Source organism: Opisthocomus hoazin, chromosome 8 (genome assembly GCF_030867145.1).
Source record: "Opisthocomus hoazin isolate bOpiHoa1 chromosome 8, bOpiHoa1.hap1, whole genome shotgun sequence".
NCBI lineage: Eukaryota > Metazoa > Chordata > Aves > Opisthocomiformes > Opisthocomidae > Opisthocomus > Opisthocomus hoazin.
In genome coordinates, this window is record NC_134421.1 from 47,916,129 (window position 1) to 47,934,203 (window position 18,075).

General features: G+C 43.1%; 1 protein-coding gene across 4 annotated transcripts in view; it reads left to right on the top strand.

The window, feature by feature from the left end:
- The first annotated feature begins 1,242 nt into the window (after positions 1 to 1,242).
- CPED1 (cadherin like and PC-esterase domain containing 1) overlaps positions 1,243 to 18,075 on the top strand; it is a 154,480-nt gene continuing 137,647 nt past the window's right edge. For 3 of the 4 annotated variants that reach the window (XR_012764935.1, XM_075429331.1, XM_075429333.1), the window contains exons 1-3: positions 1,243 to 1,353; positions 1,837 to 2,312; positions 13,607 to 13,793. Coding sequence is in view for 3 of the 4 variants with exons in the window: in XM_075429331.1 (XP_075285446.1) it covers positions 2,061 to 2,312; positions 13,607 to 13,793 (439 nt within the window). In the remaining variant the exon portion in view is untranslated. Of the gene's footprint in view, positions 1,365 to 1,836; positions 2,313 to 13,606; positions 13,794 to 18,075 lie in introns of all 4 variants that reach the window. The other variant, XM_075429332.1, reaches the window with a different exon arrangement.

Genomic DNA, 18,075 nt, shown 5'->3' on the forward strand with positions numbered 1-18,075 from the left:
ACCTACCCCGGAGCCAGCCGCAGGGAACCCACAGCTGTCCGACCTCCGCTAGCCAGGTTTGCTGCCTTGCCAGGGGCTTTGCAGCACAGGCTGGCTGGAGCAGGACCCAAGGATGCCAGCTGCTGTGCTGGGAAGGAGGGAGCGTGAGCGATATGTCTCCAGAGAGCAGAGACGGGAGTTCCTGTGAGGATGGCAAGCAGCTATCGCTGGAGGGCACAGGAGTGTGTTGTACTCCTTTCCTGCTCAGGATAACCTAGGGGTCTAATTTAGACAGCTACAGCCCTGGACAGAAAGCTAAAATGCAGTGCATGAGACAGCTGAGGCTCTGCGCTAGGTGTTGAATCACTTCTATGGCATTTTTCTATATGTGCAAATTGCTAGGTTTAGCATGGGAAAAAAAAAGATTTGAAAGCTGAATAAACACCAGCACTTTGAACAAATATATGCTCTACTTTTCATTGCTGTATAGAGGCCTTTAATTTGGTTATGCTGCTGCTGCTGTTGAGTTGTGTAGATTAGATTGGCTCAAAGTTATCATAACGGCGCTCATTTCTTATATATCAGGTAGTGTAGGAAGAACTCTTTCTTTTCAAAAATAACTAAGGATGAAGGATAAAACAGACAACCTGTGTACAGATATGTTTAGCTAAAAGAAGTTGGTTATACGAGAAGTTTAGGTCTATAAAGGTAACAGAGGTCCTCAACTGTTCCCATCTGTCTCATCGCTGTCCTGTGTCAGCAGGGGGAAGTAGTAACCAAGACCTTCTGTGGCTTAGATAGTAAGTCTTTCACTGGAGTATTTTTGTCCGCCCTCTTTTCTTTCCCTCTTTGACATCAGTAAGAAGTTTTATTTATATACTGCTGTGAAATATATCTGCTACGGAAAATTACTGACAACTGCTTTGTCAATGACGCTTATGCTGCTTCCTTTTACAACATTTTTGCTAATCTGGTTTAAAATATTGCAGGTTCTGCTCAGATCTCTACTGCCTGCAAGATATTAATATTGTTCTAGTTAGACTGATTGCTGCAACAGCAGTTTTCTAAAAATTGTAGTGATGGTGGCTTCGAGGCATGCAGTGTGAGCAAGGACACCTCTTGTTCCCCATCCAGATCTCGGTCTGCGTCTCCAAACCCCGTGCCTGCTCAGAGCGGAGCTGGTTTAGCCCCACCCTCTGAGCAGTCCAGCCTTTATTTATATGAAATCTGTGGTCCAACTGGCTTCAGATGGCGTGTGTATGTGCGTGTGCCTGCCTTCTGAGTGTGTGAGACGAGCTGGGAGCATGAGCCAGGGTTGTTCCAAGTGGTTTTAATCAGCAGCCCATTAGAGGAGAATGGAAAACTTCTAACAGGGTAAGAACCGAGTAAGTAAACCTAACTTTGAGCTTGCAATCTGGACAAAACAAATGCAAACGAAAATCTTCGTAGTCTGTCAGTTTTCGGATAAATGATCATTTTTAGAGAGAAAGCTGTGCATGCTGACAGGAAGGAGGCAATTTAAAAGGACTGGAATGAAGGAAACTGTAAAAACAAAGTGGGAATTGAGAATGCAAGAGAGAAAAAAACAGCAAACGATTGTTCACGAAGTTGGTACACTCTCTTACTCTTTTCAGCCGTGGACAGGACGTGTTAAGCTTTAACCTCTTGCTTTCTTGGATGCTGTTGTCTGGCTGAGTCGTTCCTTCTGCACAGGGGGTGAAGATTTCTGCTCCTCACCTGTCTGCTGGCAGGTCTGTTCTCCTGCAAGCGCAGTGTGGAAGAGCTTGCTACGGCTGCTTGTGGAACACCCCATGGCACGCTGCTGTTTGCTGCTGCTCACTTCTTGTTTTTTCACAGGTTGTTCCCGTACCCCCACGGGAAGGTGCTTCCCAAGCCTCTGCTCCTCTGGAACCCGTGACTTCTTGCCAGGCATCAGGGAAGCGCTGAGCAGCAGAAATGGGGAAAACTCTTGCTAGATTTGGGTAAAGTGTGCCCTTGGCTTTTTTTACCCTGGCAAGACGTGGCTACTTGGACTGCATCTGCAATGTGGCAAAGGGTGAAGTGAGGACGGCAAAGAGGCCATGGTTTGTGGGCAAGTCCCCAGGTGCCGTCGGCTTTGTCGCCCTCGTCCCTTCCTTCTGGCCTTGGTGGTGGCCATCTGTCTGTTCTGCCAGACCCTGACTCCCCTCATGACCAGCAGCATCCTCTCAGCAGTCATTAATGGGATTGCGCCCCACAAACTGAGGAAGACACAGCAAGGAAGATACAAGGAGGTCTCCCCAAGCAACACTCACTGCTTCCTCCCTGGCAGTAACTCACAGGCAGTGAGAAAGGTAAGTCAGCTGGAGCAGAGTGCTGAGCAATAATTAGCAAGGCAAGGGATAGCGAGTCTGGCAGGATCATCTGAGTCCAGCTAAAATTAGCCTAAGCTTGGAAGTCTGAGATCTGTATACAAACAAATGGGTGATCTAATGACAGCAGCATATGTGCAAGCACATCTCCGTTACCAGCTCCTCAGTGTGGTGTTATTAACACAGGAATCCTGAGATCTTTGACTGAAACATGGCATTGCTCTGTGGCTCCAGGGAGATTTCAGCTTGCTGCACAGACCGTATTTTATTTTGGCTTCAGGAATCAGTTCAGAGATTTTACGGTGCAGGCACATAAATCAGGACCCGGTGGGGTTTTATCAAAGTGACTGAGGCTGTTAATTAGCACTGGGACTGCAGCTGCCCTGCGTTAAAGTTATCTGCTGGTCAGTTTTGAACTTTGTGAGGATTCTGCTGAGAAGCCGAATTTAACTGCATTTGCGAAATAAAATAGTGCTTTTCACATTTTCAAATCACACTATTTACTTTGGAATCTTTATCCCACAAATTTTGTCCTTAGGTTACCTGGTCTCATGTTTATTTTGTATAGGGTTCCTAGAATGGGTGTTAAGACCTAAGAAACGCAGACACTGTTATTTTAGTTGGAAAGTGTGGTTTGCTAAATGGTCCAGACTGAGGTAGTTATTTTTACTCTGGAATCTGTGATCAGCACCAGCACAAATGTTTCAGGTTTTCTTCAGTCCTATACAGGGCTGCTAGTAGTGCAGCAGATATCGCACCATGAAATTATCATTAAAATTATCATTTCATGTACAGCTGGATCAGGACTATAAACGTTAGTCTGTGACCACAGATTATAGACAGCACCCACATAAAGCGGTTCAAATTTATTAAAAAAAAATATGTAGAAGGCTGCTGCTTTGATTAGACAGGGTTCACAGTCTGAAAGGTCAGCAATATTGATTTTAGAAGAGCAATCGTAAAGTGCATCTTCTGCAACTATCAAAAACAGATATAAGAAATATCTTTGGCATGAACTCTTTAACCTGAAGTCTTAAAAAATGGATTATTTTTCTTGTGAAGGTCAGAGAGATTTTTCTTATGAGTTGCAGAAATCTACTCCATGCTGTGTGTATTTGTCATAATTTTATATTGTAATGACCTGCTAGTACACTAGGTACCCAGATTTGGATTTGTTCAACAACGTGACATGAAGAATTGCTATTTAAAGGGAAATAAGCACAGCTGACGGGTGGGTCATATTGCATTACAACTTTTGACACTTACAGTCCATTTCTTTTTACCCATTGCTATTGTAACAGCAAAGACCATTTCATATCTTACCTTAGGTCTACCCAAGGTCTGGAGGAAATGGAGGAATAATGGCAAAGTTTTGCTAGCATGCTATTCGGCTGGAAATATCTGTCATTTTTTCTTTCCCAACTTGTTTGTGAAAAATGCAGATTGACACTGAACTTGGTGTGCTGGCTGTTTGAAATGAGAAGGAAGCTTATGTTTTTACATGCTGTACTCACTGCCCTCCAGCATACGTCTTTGGATGTCACCATCACACATGTGCTGAACCTATAGCAGAGATGTAAATGCATATGTTAACCCTTATAGGTAGTTTTTCCAGGGCTGTGCTACTCTAACACATTCCTCTTCAAGTTCTGAACACCACCCATAGCTGGCTCCCTATTTGTCTTGAAAATTTCCTCTAGAGCACAATGAACAAAATGTCTTGCACATGTTGGGATGTTACGCTAAGTTGCTCTCTGTTTCCCGAGAATTTTCTGCTGGTTGTGTGGGCTGAATAATAATCTTCGGGAAGAGAAAACACAAACATCTCCAACAATCTCTACCACTTTGGTTTCAGAGTGTGTTCTTGAACTGTGTGTTTTCTCCCACTGCTTATTCTGATAGCTGAACTGTTATCTTGCTTGATTTTATTGGGTACCCAGTAACATCTAAGACAGATGTCATGGCTGAAACTTTACACTGTTTTGTTTTACAGTCACATGCCCACCCACAGTGCTAGTTTGGAAATAAGTTTTCATTAAAGCCCTGGCTTAAATTTTCATGTACAAATCTGGAAAAATACTTTAAAATATAGTCCAAATTTTTCACATTTTTATTTAACCAGTCACACATGTATTCTTATACTGTAAATAGTCCAGCAAGCAAATTTATTAAAAAGAATCTGTTGTGCAGTTGAACAGAGACTTAAAGCGAACACTGCAACATGGTTTATGAAATGGAAGCTCATTAATAAGTTTTAAGGAAATGAACACCCTGCTGGAGATAATACTCTTTAGAAAATACTCAGTGTTCCTGGGTTTTAAGCCATAGCGTCTGTCATACTGCAGAATCTCTTCGACCTGGTAGGGGCAGGTTTAGTTCTTGCTTCCTTCAGAGAATCAATCAGTATTGTGTTGAGCCCGCTGTGAAAATTTGGTTATGATTAGTATTGCATGAGCAAAATCCGCTTCCAAAAACCGACAATTTCTCCATTCAGAGTATGCATAGCACTGAAGTGCCTCAAAAAAATAGAAGCTGGCATCTTTTTTGAGCCATTGGGGGAAGAAGAAGGGGAGATCTGAAGAAAAGGACAGCTTTGCCACTGCTGAGACTATCTCTGGTCTCCAAATTTGTCTCATTTTACAAGGGAAAGTTCCAGATGCTGAAAAATCATGGGGCTGGAAATTACCAGTTTCGTCTGTAAATGTGTCATTAACTACAACCAATATGCCCTGGGATAGCGCCATTACTGTCAGGCACACAGTGCAAGCTGTCTTTTCTGAATTGCAAAAGCACGTATTTTATTCAAAGCCTGGAAATCCTGACAGAGTTTCTAGTACTTCTCTGTCAGGTATCACATATTACAGAGTTTTAAAAGCTGCTGAAGAGCTGGTCCTGTAGCCTTATTTTCACATGAACAGAAGTCAACATTTTCTAGTATAAAATTACATGTTGATATCTGTTGCATGAAAAATAGAAGGCTTGTTTCTGAACCTCCAGCATTAAAGGCATGAGAGGGAGATGTCACATCCAGCAGCAGGCTGTCTTCAGGTTCAGCCAGACACACTTTTCTCCTGCGCAAGGAAATATTTGTGAATATATATATAGTAAGGAGGAGAGTTCGTCCTGTAGTATCAAAGATGAAAGTTATTAACAAAAAAATCCCGTACAAGCCCAGTGTATAGATGTGCTTGGCATGATATTGTGCCAAAAATACTTTCAGTACCAGACAGATGTAAAACCATTGCACTCATCTGGAGTGGTTCCACTCTGCTTCTCAGCCACTTCTGAGAACACCTAATTAGCTGGTCACAGCTGTGTTTCCACTCTCTGAATTAATTCAGCCAGAACCAGCTTAGGTGTTTCTGCACAGCAGTGCGTTTTGCCCAGGTAGACGTAGTACCTCTACTGCTGGGAGGAGGCAGAGAGACAGTATTGCTCATGTGGTGGGCACAGATTTGGCATACTAGCTCACTAACCATGGCCAATATATAAAAAAAAATAGATTTTAGAATTTTAAGATGGGTCTTAACAAACAAGACATGCAGCTGATTGTATGAGAATTTAATGAGTGGGTGAGGCTGGTGTCTTAAGAAATGAAATATGACAGGTATGATCAAAAAAGCTGTTTTCTCTTTCAAGGCCATCAACCTGCCACTTATGTTTTGTATAAAAGATATATGTCCAAGAGGAGCTATAATGAAGTGAGCAAACAAGAAGAAGGAGAAAAAGTTTTTTGTCTTCATTCTGAACAAATATGTTATTTACTGGCAATGGACAGTATGAAAGATGCAAGATAATGACAGCTTGATGTGGCCATATCTCAGAGATACTATGTAGAAAAAGAAAAAAAAAAAGAAGAAAAAAAAGAGAAACATCATGTTTTAGTCCTAACCAAGATCTAGAGGAAGATCCAGTTGGACATCTCACACAGGTTACAGGCCCACATACCTATGTTTGAAAATTCGAGTGAAATTACTGAAAAGCTGAGAAATTGTTACTAGAACTTTAGCACTCTGGAAATCCAGAGTGGGATTACCCTCTTTTTGCTTGAGTGCTCCACTCTATCTTGCCAGAGCCAGAAAGCTGGACTTCATACTCAGTGGAAATAACTGCCTCTAATGCAAAATTCATCATATGGACATTTAAAACAAATCTGATTAACTTCACTCTCTAAAGGCAAGTGTCTGGGTTTTTTCTATCAATTTTTTGGATGGAGTATACTTGCTTCTGTCAGAATAAGTAGGCAAGGAAGGGGGCAGGAGAGGAGAGTCATGGAAGAAGGCACGAAGAAAGGAGGCACTGGCTAGGGCAGAGTAGGGAGCTATGGCTGCAAAGTAATAGTATCCTCGGAAGACACGGAAGAGATTTTGTGCAGAGGGGGCTGGATTTATGCAGGGGAAGAGAAAGGGGATGGGAATTGAAATGGAAAGAAAAGAAGACAAAGCTAGTGGGAACTTTTGAAATGTAAATGTGTGAAAAAGGAGAAATGAAGCTGGGTGATAGAACGAGAAGGGGTGATTTTTTGCTATTATGCAGAAATGGAGTGCATTGAGAGCTCTGCATAGAAAAGATTACACTATGCATAGTAAGGTTTGATACATTTTTAAAGTAAATTTACTCTTTAAAACAGTATTTATTTTATAGAATACAGCAGGGGGATGAGAACTCTTTTGTCCTCACAAAAGAACAAAGAAAACCAATAGAACGCAATTGACAGGTGGTATGGTATCAGCAGCTGGTTTCCTTGGACTGATACCACATTCACATCCTACGAAAGCAGAACTTTTTTTCCCCTTTTCCATGTAAAATGCAAAAGGCACTGAGGAAACAGCTATTTTTACTGCACAGATAGCTAGTGATATTTTGGTGATAAAGGGCAAAGCTGTTGTGGTAGCGGTCAGGAAAGAGGGGCAGGGTGGAGACCCTTTGCAGGAAGGCAGCTTTGAGAGGGATGCTTCGGCAGCAAAAGGGAAATGGAGGCAGAATCTCACTCATGCACTTTGTCAGAGCCCTGCCCTCAGAAGCAGCGGTTTCGATAAGATGGTAGGATTGGCTCATCGTCTGTTCTCAAGACAAGGCAGCTGGTACCGTGAGCTACACGCAATCATAAAGCAAAGGCATTTTGATAAAATAGCTCTGTACTTCTAGCTCAGAGGGTTGGTGATGACTATGCAAATAACTCCAGTTTTGTTTTCGGACTGATGAAGTCATCAGAAACCAGCCTTCAAAGTAGTGCCAATAATCCAGTTGCTTGTTCTGTAGTTATTCAGCAAACAATTGGAAGCAGAATTACATTCCAGCCATTTAATTCTACAACCCAGTCCTTTCTGATTAGGAAATCTAACAGAACATAAAGCCAACACATTTAAATATTCTCCACAGAGTGAAACAGGAAATTAACTTCTCCTTTACTTCTTGACACAGGAGCTGTATGCACTTCAAATACAATGGTAGTATGAACAACTTACCATTTCTACAGACTTTTATGCAAACATGAAAAAGAATTCAAAAGTCACATTTGGAATTAATAAAGGTCTGCACAGTCCTGTAAATGAACGACTTAGAGCATTAGAAGCACATGCTAAGTTTTTATTATCTGTTTCTTATTAATGCTGTTTAGTATTAGTGCAGTAATAGGAGTCCCGCTCTTGGATTTTTTTGCAATATTGTTGAGCTAGGTGGTATTTAGCGGTGAAGGTAGATCCACACTTTCTTTGCTGGCAAAATGGGAATTTTGGCAGTTCGCTACCTGTGAATATTTTCAGTAGTGCCAGTGTTGTTTATATAAGGCTGGTTCTCTTTTGTGGTATTTCTGTGGCAGTCCCCTTTCACTCAAAGGCCTGGTGGTTTGCGTAGTAGCTCATGTATCTCTCACAGCAGCTCAGTACCCGCAGAAAGCAGTGGGATTAAAGTAAGATGCAGCCAAGCTACTTCAAGCTACTGGACAAGACTCTGACAGGCTTGGCTAGCTTGGTGTAAAAGAGTGGCTGCCTGTAATCAACACAGGGACTAACGCCACAAGAGCTGGGTAGCTGAAAAGATGATTCACAGTTTTTGAGTTCTTTCCTGAGAGACACTTAGGGGGGCATGAGTTGAGCCATTATGTTAGGGAGAAGAATTTTGTTTCTGCAGTTGAAGTGATGGTCAATGAAATTCTATGGCAACAGTTCAAACTGTATATTTGCTTCCTTGCCAGGCAGAGACAATGCATCAATATTTATGGAATTATGCAATCTTCTTGGAATCTGAAAAAATGCCAAGGAACTGTTTTTCTCTCCTCAACTTGAAATATCTTTGCTATTTTTTTCTTGGCCAAAACAACAACAGAAATTATATATTATAAGATTCGGTTACTGTCAAAAGTTGGGATTTTTGGAACAACCCAGAAATTCTGTACAATAGAGGAAAGCTCCAGAGACTAATACAATCAATTATATCTTCATACATTCATAACCTAGAAGTGGATAAACTGGTTCCAAGGAAAATGTCAAAACATTTGCTCTTTAACAGAGAACTGCACAGCTATGTGGAACTTGCAGGCAGACAGAACTAAGAATTGCAACTCAGATAATAGATGTCTATTTTCAGTCGAACGAGGATGGTTACGTAATTCTTGAGCTTTCATATTACATCAGCTGGGCTGTTTGTCTCGTTTGTTACGACCTCAGAGGAATACACATTTGATCTGATAAATAAATAAATAAATAAATAAATAAATAATGGAGCTAAATTTGTTTTATTTTGTGTTTCTCATGTTATTCTATAAACTGACAACAAAACTACAAAATCCATTTTTATGCTTTTTTTATTCACTTCACAGCCCTCTATGGTTTGTTTAGACTGGTTGTTAAGGCTGTGGATCATCTGTGTAACATCCTATTGCACTAAAATGAGGTCGGTGACTCAGCTAAGTGCAATGGTTTGCAAGCTGTAAGAGTAGGTATATCATGTCAAAGCTGACATAGGCTTCATCCTAAATCATATGGGAAATATCAGCTTTGCTGTAATGCCTCATTAATTTCTGTGGAGACAGCCACACTATTCTTTAGGTAAGATATAGGCCACAGATGTTCTTTACCAATCCCTTTCACACAAGGTGTATTGAACCTGTAATAAAATGACCTGGTAACAAACAGCCTGAGACTTCAAAGTGGGGAAGACTAGAAAAGGGTTGGGACATGAAAACATTTAACCATTTAACAATTATTCTCTACTACTCAAAATGTTATGGATTTATTTTTTTGGTCTAAGCCTGCTGCACATTAAAGTTATAGGAATGCCAAAAGAAATCAGAACCATAAAACATTAAAATATGTGAACATCTTATTTTCATCTATTGAATTCTGTTTCTCTTGTACCAGCTTTCTGCCCAGACTGCATTTTTATGATTGAGAAACATTTTATGAAAACCAGCAGACTCTTTTAAGTGTACAAACACAACTGGCATTGCTATAATATAGGGAATTCTGAAAAATATCCAGTAGTAACTAGATCAGCGTGGCCAGCGATGTAAGGTGTTTTATATGGAGCTTTGGAAAAAATTATGGAATCACTTGCTACAAGTGTGCAGTTGGCCAGAATTTTTTTAATTCTATGTAGCCAACATATAGTTTAAAACCAAACAAAAAAACCCACCCCACGTTGCACTGGCTTGGCAAGAAAACAGAGAGGACGCATTGCGTCTTGTAACCTGGACTGCAAATAGATCTGAGAGGAAAGGGCAGAGGAAATATATTTGGCAGCACTATGTATGGATCTCAAGCAAGCACCGTAAAAGGTATTGAGCTGCTTCATATTATTTAGTAGCATCAGATTAGACATCAGGTCAAGCTGTTAAATTTAGGACCCTGGATTGTCTCAGTGTCCCGAAGACCCCGCTATGGCTTTTTGGGAAGTTGATGGATAAAAGCACCTCGTGCCGAGCGCCTGGGTGGCGGGGGGAAAGGCTGGGGACGTAGATGAGCGTGTCCCTGACCAGGCCTGCTCAACCCCTGCCAGCCCTGCCTCAGGAGGCTTTGGACACGGGCAGCCTGAAGGACTTCTGGGTGTCTCCGGTCTGCGTGTCCCCAGGGAGGCAGCCGGCGGTGTGCTTCCTGCGCAAGGCCTGCCACAAGCCCTCCAAGGGCCGGCTGCCTTTGTATTTTGTAGAGCTGACCTAGGATACCACCATTGCTTGAACTTCCTTCTTTTTTTTTTTTCCTGCTACTATCAATGTTATCTTGAACATTTGCCATTGCCAAACCAGAGTGCTGTAAACATTTCTGCTGATCCCCAGGGAACTAGGGAAGATGCCGTCTGTGTCAGTGCTCACGTGGAGGCAGGAGGGAGAGCTCCCTTCCCTTCCCTTCCCTTCCCTTCCCTTCCCTTCCCTTCCCTTCCCTTCCCTTCCCTTCCCTTCCCTTCCCTTCCCTTCCCTTCCCTTCCCTTCCCTTCCCTTCCCTTCCCTTCCCTTCCCTTCCCTTCCCTTCCCTTCCCTTCCCTTCCCTTCCCTTCCCTTCCCTTCCCTTCCCTTCCCTTCCCTTCCCTTCCCTTCCCTTCCCTTCCCTTCCCTTCCCTTCCCTTCCCTTCCCTCCCCTCGGAAGGTCCTGCTGCTGGCACGCTGGTGCAGGTGGACCCGGTGGGGTCCCCAGGACGGCTCCAGGCTGGTTGCTCCTGCCCCGCTGTGCCTCGCCGGCTGGGCAGAGGGAGCGGTGCGGGGCACAGCTCGGCCCCAGGCCCGGACAAGGCCTGTTGCGCCGGGCGTGGGCTGCAAGGCGGCCGCCACGCTGGGCTGAGTGCTGCGACAGCTGCCCTCGGAGCACTGCCCGCAGCAGAAAGTCAAGTAGCTGCTGAGTGCTTGAGGTAGAAGCTCTTAAAATTTGTTTGAAGCAAAACTCTTAAGGAGTGACACTGCAGGAGGCTTCGCTTTTGCGAAGGAAGGTGGTTTTCGTTAGCGTGAAAAAAGCGGGATAACCATTAGTGAGGAGGGGTGCACACAAAATCCCGCCGAGCCCACGGCGGGAGCCCCCGCGCCAGGCAGTGAGCACCCTCAGCTGCTCCGCGGGGACTGAGCGGGACCAGCCGGGACCGACAGCTCACACCGGGCAGGGCTGTGTCCGGGGCTGCAGCCCCTCCGCGCTCCTCATGAGTCCCCGGTTCACCCCGCAACGCTGGCCGCTGCGGCACACGTGGGATGGAAACTTGGATTTGCTCGCAAAGCTAAGCGAGAGGTGTCTCTCTCCCGGTTTTCTTCCGCAATGCAAGTGAAATGGAAAGCGGGAAGTGTCTGGCTGGACTGCCCGGAGGAGGAGGGAGAGGGAGCGCGGGAGGGGGGCCGGGGCAAGGGCTGGATTTAGGAACAGGGAGGGAGGGAGGGAAATGGAGGGGAAGGGCTGCCAGCGGCTGCTGGCTCTGCAGGAGAGACGGAAAGAGAGAAGACAACAGAGGAGGGAGGGGCGAAGGCAGAAAGGGAAAGAACGTCGGGTCCTGTAGTGGGGAAGGGCGATCTGAGATGCTCTAACGCCGTGCTTGTCGCCCCATTAATGTGTTTTAAAAATGCTGGGATGCCGGAGAGGTCATCTGACAGGTTACCTCATGCAGTTCCTGTGACTTCACCCTGTGCTATTTGTGCTTCTTCCGGCCAGCATGTGATCAGCCTTGACTTGAACATCCCAGTCTCTAAAGCAGATTTGTGTTGCACATTTAGCAAAGATACACGGAAAACTCCAGCGGTGTTGTATCGAGATATTTCTCAGGGTCCCCTTGTCAGTGATGCTAACCCTCTCCACTGGGAATGTCTGCTCTGGAGCAAAAGGAGAAACGGCCTGAGAGCCCTGAGAGGCTCAGGGCTCTGAAATAGCTCATGCTTCTCATTGCCGCAGAGAAGCTGACACTTAAGCCAAGCGCAACACAAAACCGCATCCTGTAACTGGGGAACGGACTGCTGAGAAGAGTGACTTTATCGCTAGATCCCGGACCTATAAACAACTGGACACATCTTGAATGATAGTTGTTCATATCAAAGCATCTGTCTCTTTCGAAGTGTGGTCTACTCTGCAAAAAAGATAGTGCCCTGTTCTTGTAGCACTTCCTATGTGCAGTGATAAGCTTACTAAAATTAGAAGTTATGGAATAACTTAGTTTTTAAAGGATGTACTGCTGACTACTGCTAGGTCGAAATTCATGAACTTGACAAGAACTGATTTCATGTCCTGAGTTGAATCCCTTACTTGCTGATATGTTTCTGTCCTAAAGACAAATACTTTTCACCTGAAGAAAATCTTGTCTGTTAATGGTGGTTTTATTGCAAAAGAATAGCTACATTATTCCAGATATTAGTGACCTGTTTCCCACGTGGAGCATCCTGGTTTTTTTCCATATGTAAGACGTAAGGTATTCCTCTTTCCCAAAGACCTGATGACAGTGGCTCCCTAATTCACTCTTTTCAGAACTTAACACCCAGCTCACACCATCTCTGTGTGTTTGGGATGGCTCTCTTCTATTTTTCCTTGCAAGAAGCTCATATATCCGGCTGTTATACATAGGAAGAGTTTTCTCTGGATGCCATTGTCCCTAGGCACTATGTGGGAAGAAGTACCAGTAAGGTACTGACAAGACTGCATTTAATTTTCTAGGCCCAGCACTCTGCAGACTGTTTAGGATTCCTCTACGTGCTTTTACCTCAGTATTCATCTTAGGTTTCTTTATGACACTGCCCACCAGAACTCAGACCCCTGCACTTACCATCTGCGTAGGACCCACATTCCTTAGAACAATTGACATGGGACCCACCAACTCAGAATCACAGAATCACAGAATAGTAGGGGTTGGAAGGGACCTCTGTGGCTCATCTAGTCCAACCCTCCTGCCGAAGCAGGGTCACCTACAGCAGGCTGCACAGGACTCCTTGCTGCTAGGTGACCCACAGGTCAGCCTGAGGCTGCAGTCAAAGTCTCCTGGCAAGTACTCGTACCAGCTCACCAGAGCAGGCCAGATCTCAGCCAAAGCTGTTTCCATGAAGGGAAGACCACAGTTTAAAAATCCCCGGTTGCTACCCTGAGCTCTCAAATCCTTGCAATATCAGTCAAAAATGAAGGTAGAAAAAACAGAGGGGCAACCAAAATGGAATTTGTGGTCAGAAGTCCTTGACATAAAGAGAGTTGTTAATTACACCAGAAATATTTCCCAGATTATCACAGTAAGCTACTAGTTTCTTTCTGCAAAAAATAACAGCTATATATTATACTGCTGGAGTGTCCTGTCTTACAGCCATTGTCTTTGCATTGTGTTTTCTGTAGATCAATGACTCCATTCTCCAGTACTTTGGAAGTCGTACGAGAAGAGCTGTTCTGTACGCTCCTCCTGCTCACAGTGAAACCGACCGTCAGGTCTGTCAGCGCATCCTGGCAAAACATGGATATACAGTCACAGTCCTTGAAAACAGGAGACTGATGGAAGATCCCAGACTTAAGGGCCCTTATCACAGTAAGAATAACTGGACTTAGTTAATTCATTAATTGCTAACTGTTAACTATTGATCCAGCATTCTTCCACAGAGGTAAAGCTTATAAATTTTAAATGCGAGTAAGGATAAAAACCAAATTGTAGCCCTCCCCAGTTATGCAGCTGATTTTCCACAATTAGGTAATTCTTCCATTAGGTACTTCCTTCTGTGACAAAATGCAGCAGAGTGATTCATCATAGTCTTGACAACCAAATCAGATCAATTTGGGTCCTGATGACTTCTCATACCAACTTCAGTATAAGGGAGTGACTTTCAGTAGAGCATTTCATAACAGAACAAATACCTTCTACATTTGGCTCATTCTCACTTACTGTTAAGCAAAAGGTGCATGCATGAAGGTACGCTTTTTCCTCTGGTAATGTTTTGATTGTTCTGTGATGTGCACACTAAGCTTGTTAAAGAACACGATACAGAAGAAGTGCGTTTTGCACTTGCTGCAGATGCTGGGGTAAATTACTGCTGGTTCTTAGTTCCTACTGAAATTTGATCTACAGTTAAAGCAGGCTACTGAAGAAGCTTGATTCCTTACACAAGGGACTGTTGCTTTGTGGTGTAGAGTTACGCTGTGCCTGACAGAGGAGCTTTGTCACCAGTTATGTATATGCTGACCATGTTTAAGTGCCCTTGGACACCTTAGCGGTATGAACTGATACTGTGATCTCAATTTGGTCTTCTGTTGGAAGTCAGTTTAGGCACTGGAAGTCTTTGAGAAGAGTGTGCAGGCCATCATTCTGTCAGCAGAAAGATGATGTCGTTGGTTACTTCTCATGCTAAGGGGAGTGCCGCTTGCATCATTCAGGCTTGCAATACATTCCTGGGGTTACCAGAGAGCCTAGTTTTGCTTTGTGCTTTAGCCAGTCAGAGCAGTTTCATAGAAGAAAACCATAATTATTTTGCATGGATGAGGCTACTGAAAATTCAACCACTATTCAAGTTTTTTTAATAAAGTTTCTTGAACACAAGGTACATGCAGTTTACTTGGAAGGCTGCACCGAGAAGTAGTAAATCATTTTCACCTCACTCTTTTATTGTAATCTGGCTTCACGTGCACCTTTCAGCCACTCTTTGCCTTGAGTACTTCCATCCCAGAGTGACAAGACACAGTGCATCCACAGGTTTTGCTAATATCAGATGGGCTGCAGAGAAAAGACAGCATCTCTGGGGACCACGTGAACCATCTCTGTGAAATACTTTTGTTTCAAATGGCCGAGGAAGTGGGTATGCGAAATTCAGTTATGACTTAGAAAAAGTCACTGTACTAGATTTTGCTGCAGTGATCAACTCAGGTTCAGGTTCTCCAATGCAGGTTTTTACTCTCCAAACATTGCCTCTGCAGAAATCAGCATAACTGTGGGTATTTATATTTTACAGGCTAGCACCAGTACTTCCTGTAGTATTTTTCCAGTAATGAAAAGAAATAGTAAAAAGGTTTTGGGTATTTTCCAGGAATATCCTACAGCTTCCAGCAGATGTTGGAATATGTAAAAAAGTCAAATGCTTGCCAATTTAAGGTAAAGAGTAAGACTCTACTAATTCCATTTCATGGCAACATAAGCCTGCCTTTAACTATTCCATGTGTTATGTAAGTGCCTAGCTTTAAAGTTGCGTTTTAAAAACAAGAGGCAAAAGAGCATGTCTGCATACCAAACCAATGATCTTTTCTTAGAACTAAACAAGTTACGCTCAAAGTTATTTCTCTTTGCCAGCAGATGATGGGGTTTACTCTTCTGGATGGGCTAGTACTCCTTATTTTGGAGAAGGATATTTTGAGCTATGCTTTGTCATAATATTTTCCTAACAGGACTGTTATAAATTATCAAAAAATATGTTCCTTGAAACCTCTAGTAAAAAGATATAGATAATGAACTGAGAAATATAGATCATGAATGTTGTGAAAAATCTATAAAAAGAGTCATTCCTTCTTACTTGTTATTATTTAGCAGCTCTATCCAGTGCTTTTATTTTTGTGCTGTCTTACTCACGTATCTTTCAAAGTCCACTCTAATTTTGAAAGGATTTTTTGTTTAGAATGGCTGAGAGCCAGGACTTTAGCTGAAGTCATATATGGAAAAAAATTCACCACAAAACATTCCTAACTTTTTTGCACTGGCCCATTATTAATTCTGGGACCAGTTCTGCTCCTGTTTGAAACCCAAATGTGACAGCTCTGCACACTGATCTTCCAGAGAGATCCTCCACACCTGGGCTGCAGCAGCACTGTGTTCTGTTCAGTCCTGTCAGAGAGAAACATCAGGAGAATACTTTTCTTCAGTGGAAATTTTTCACTTCTTACAGACCAACCAAAATGTTTTGAGTTTTCGTAACTGGAAAATAGTTGGCTACAAAGGAAAAGGATACCTTTTTTTTTTTCAGGCAAAGAGACTGTGGTTTATGAGTTTCCTATGAAAAATCTGTACAGATGCTTTCTGCAGTAAAATATAAATTATTCAAACCCTTAATTTTTCACTGAAAAATAGCTCCGTCAGTAAAATCTCAAGCAGCTTTGGCTGAACAAAAAGTAGCTATGCTTTCACTATTGCTTGGCAATTAAACCCACATGGAGGGAAAAGCCCTTGGACTGATGATATCTGTGCCTGCTCTGAGCTCTTTGAGTCTTCCTTTTGGGGAAGCCCTAAATGAGCCAGTTTTTCTGCAAGGTTGGACACATCTCTTAGTCTGCTGCTAGGATGGAGATGGAGAGGCAGTAGCATGTCAACAGCAGATGACGGGATAGCCAAGTTTTGTGGAGCGCTGGCATTGCCACCTTGGGCACGCAGCTGCTGCTGGGGTGGATCTGTTGAAGCATGGTCAGTATCTCCAGTATCTGTGGTAAGTCCATTGTGAAGCAAGTAGTTCAAATGAAGTTGGGTAACAGCTGATGAGAAAGATATTGGATTGTATTGGCCAGCAGATCTATAAATGGTACCCTCGTTTTGTTTGCCAGCTAGGCAGAAGAAGTCATGCTTGGTGTGTTGTTCCTTCTTTCCTCCTCCTTTTTTTAAAGCATGAGAATCTGCTCATAGAAACATAGCCTCTGGGACATGTTCTGCCTTTGCTGCAGCCTGGGAGCAGGTTTGAAACCAGTGTCACACAGGTTCACAGAAAATAACAGAAGGATCAGGAGGAGGAGTGAGAAAGCCCCACATGTCCAAGATTTCTCCTGGGACTTTTCTGTTCTGAGCCACAAAATCCACAGAACTTGATTCCCTCAGCCCGGCACAGAGCTGTGCTGCTCTGTCAGAGGTGAGCTGGGTGAGCCACCTGGCTTCAGATCATCCTTAAGTCCTTCCAGAGTGGCAAACGTCAGAGGAGAACTTGACAAATATTTTCCAGAGTCTTCCCTGTCCTTCCAGTCTGAGAAGCCCTCATCTCTGGGGCCATGGCAAAGATTAACAGGGTCTGTGGGCCCCTATGGCTCTGTAATGCCCTGTCAACATTTTCACAATGTTTTTTAACAGGAAAGTTTTAGCTCAGAAAATTGCGGCTTTAAAATGCATTTCTGCCCTCCAAAAATGAAGTTACCTAGTTACTGTCTGCTGCCTGAACCTTTACTAAATTCCATACTTTCCGCAGATGACATCTTCTAAGGAGTAGAAACTACTTATAGCATTCTTTCTGGAGCCATCAGTTTTTTCTGTCCTTTGGTCAATGCGTCTGCCTCATTAGTCAGTGGTGACCCTCCCTGAATAAGCATTTCTTCATTTCTCAATTCTTCACCTTTACCAATAGTTACGCAAATCTCAGAAAACTGCAGGGTCTGAAAAACATGCTGCAGATCCGATTAGCCAGTTGCAACTGATTCTGCAATGACATGCATAATTCTGTTGTTACTGCTATCTTTTGGAGTGGAAAAGATTCTGCGTAACCTTAATGATAGCCGATCAGTTTGGCCGTGGAAAAAAACACATCTATTCAGGCTGCTAGCAAACGGAGTGCAGCACAACATTATATGCTTCCTGCTGCCTTAGAATGTGAATTTCAATAATTTGTGGAAGTTTGTGCAATTGCAATAAGTGACTTCAGACAAAAAAGTCATAAATAATTTTCATAGTATCGATTTTACACAATCATTTCCTATGTTTAGGATACTACGGTTAAGTATTTAAACTTTACGGTGGCTTCTGTTTGCAGTCTGAGGGACATCCACTGAAGATGAAATTTTAGCCATGCCATTAGAAAGATGTTTACAGTACTTATATTGATTTTGGGGTTTTTGTATGTGATTTATTGTTCCATAAGATA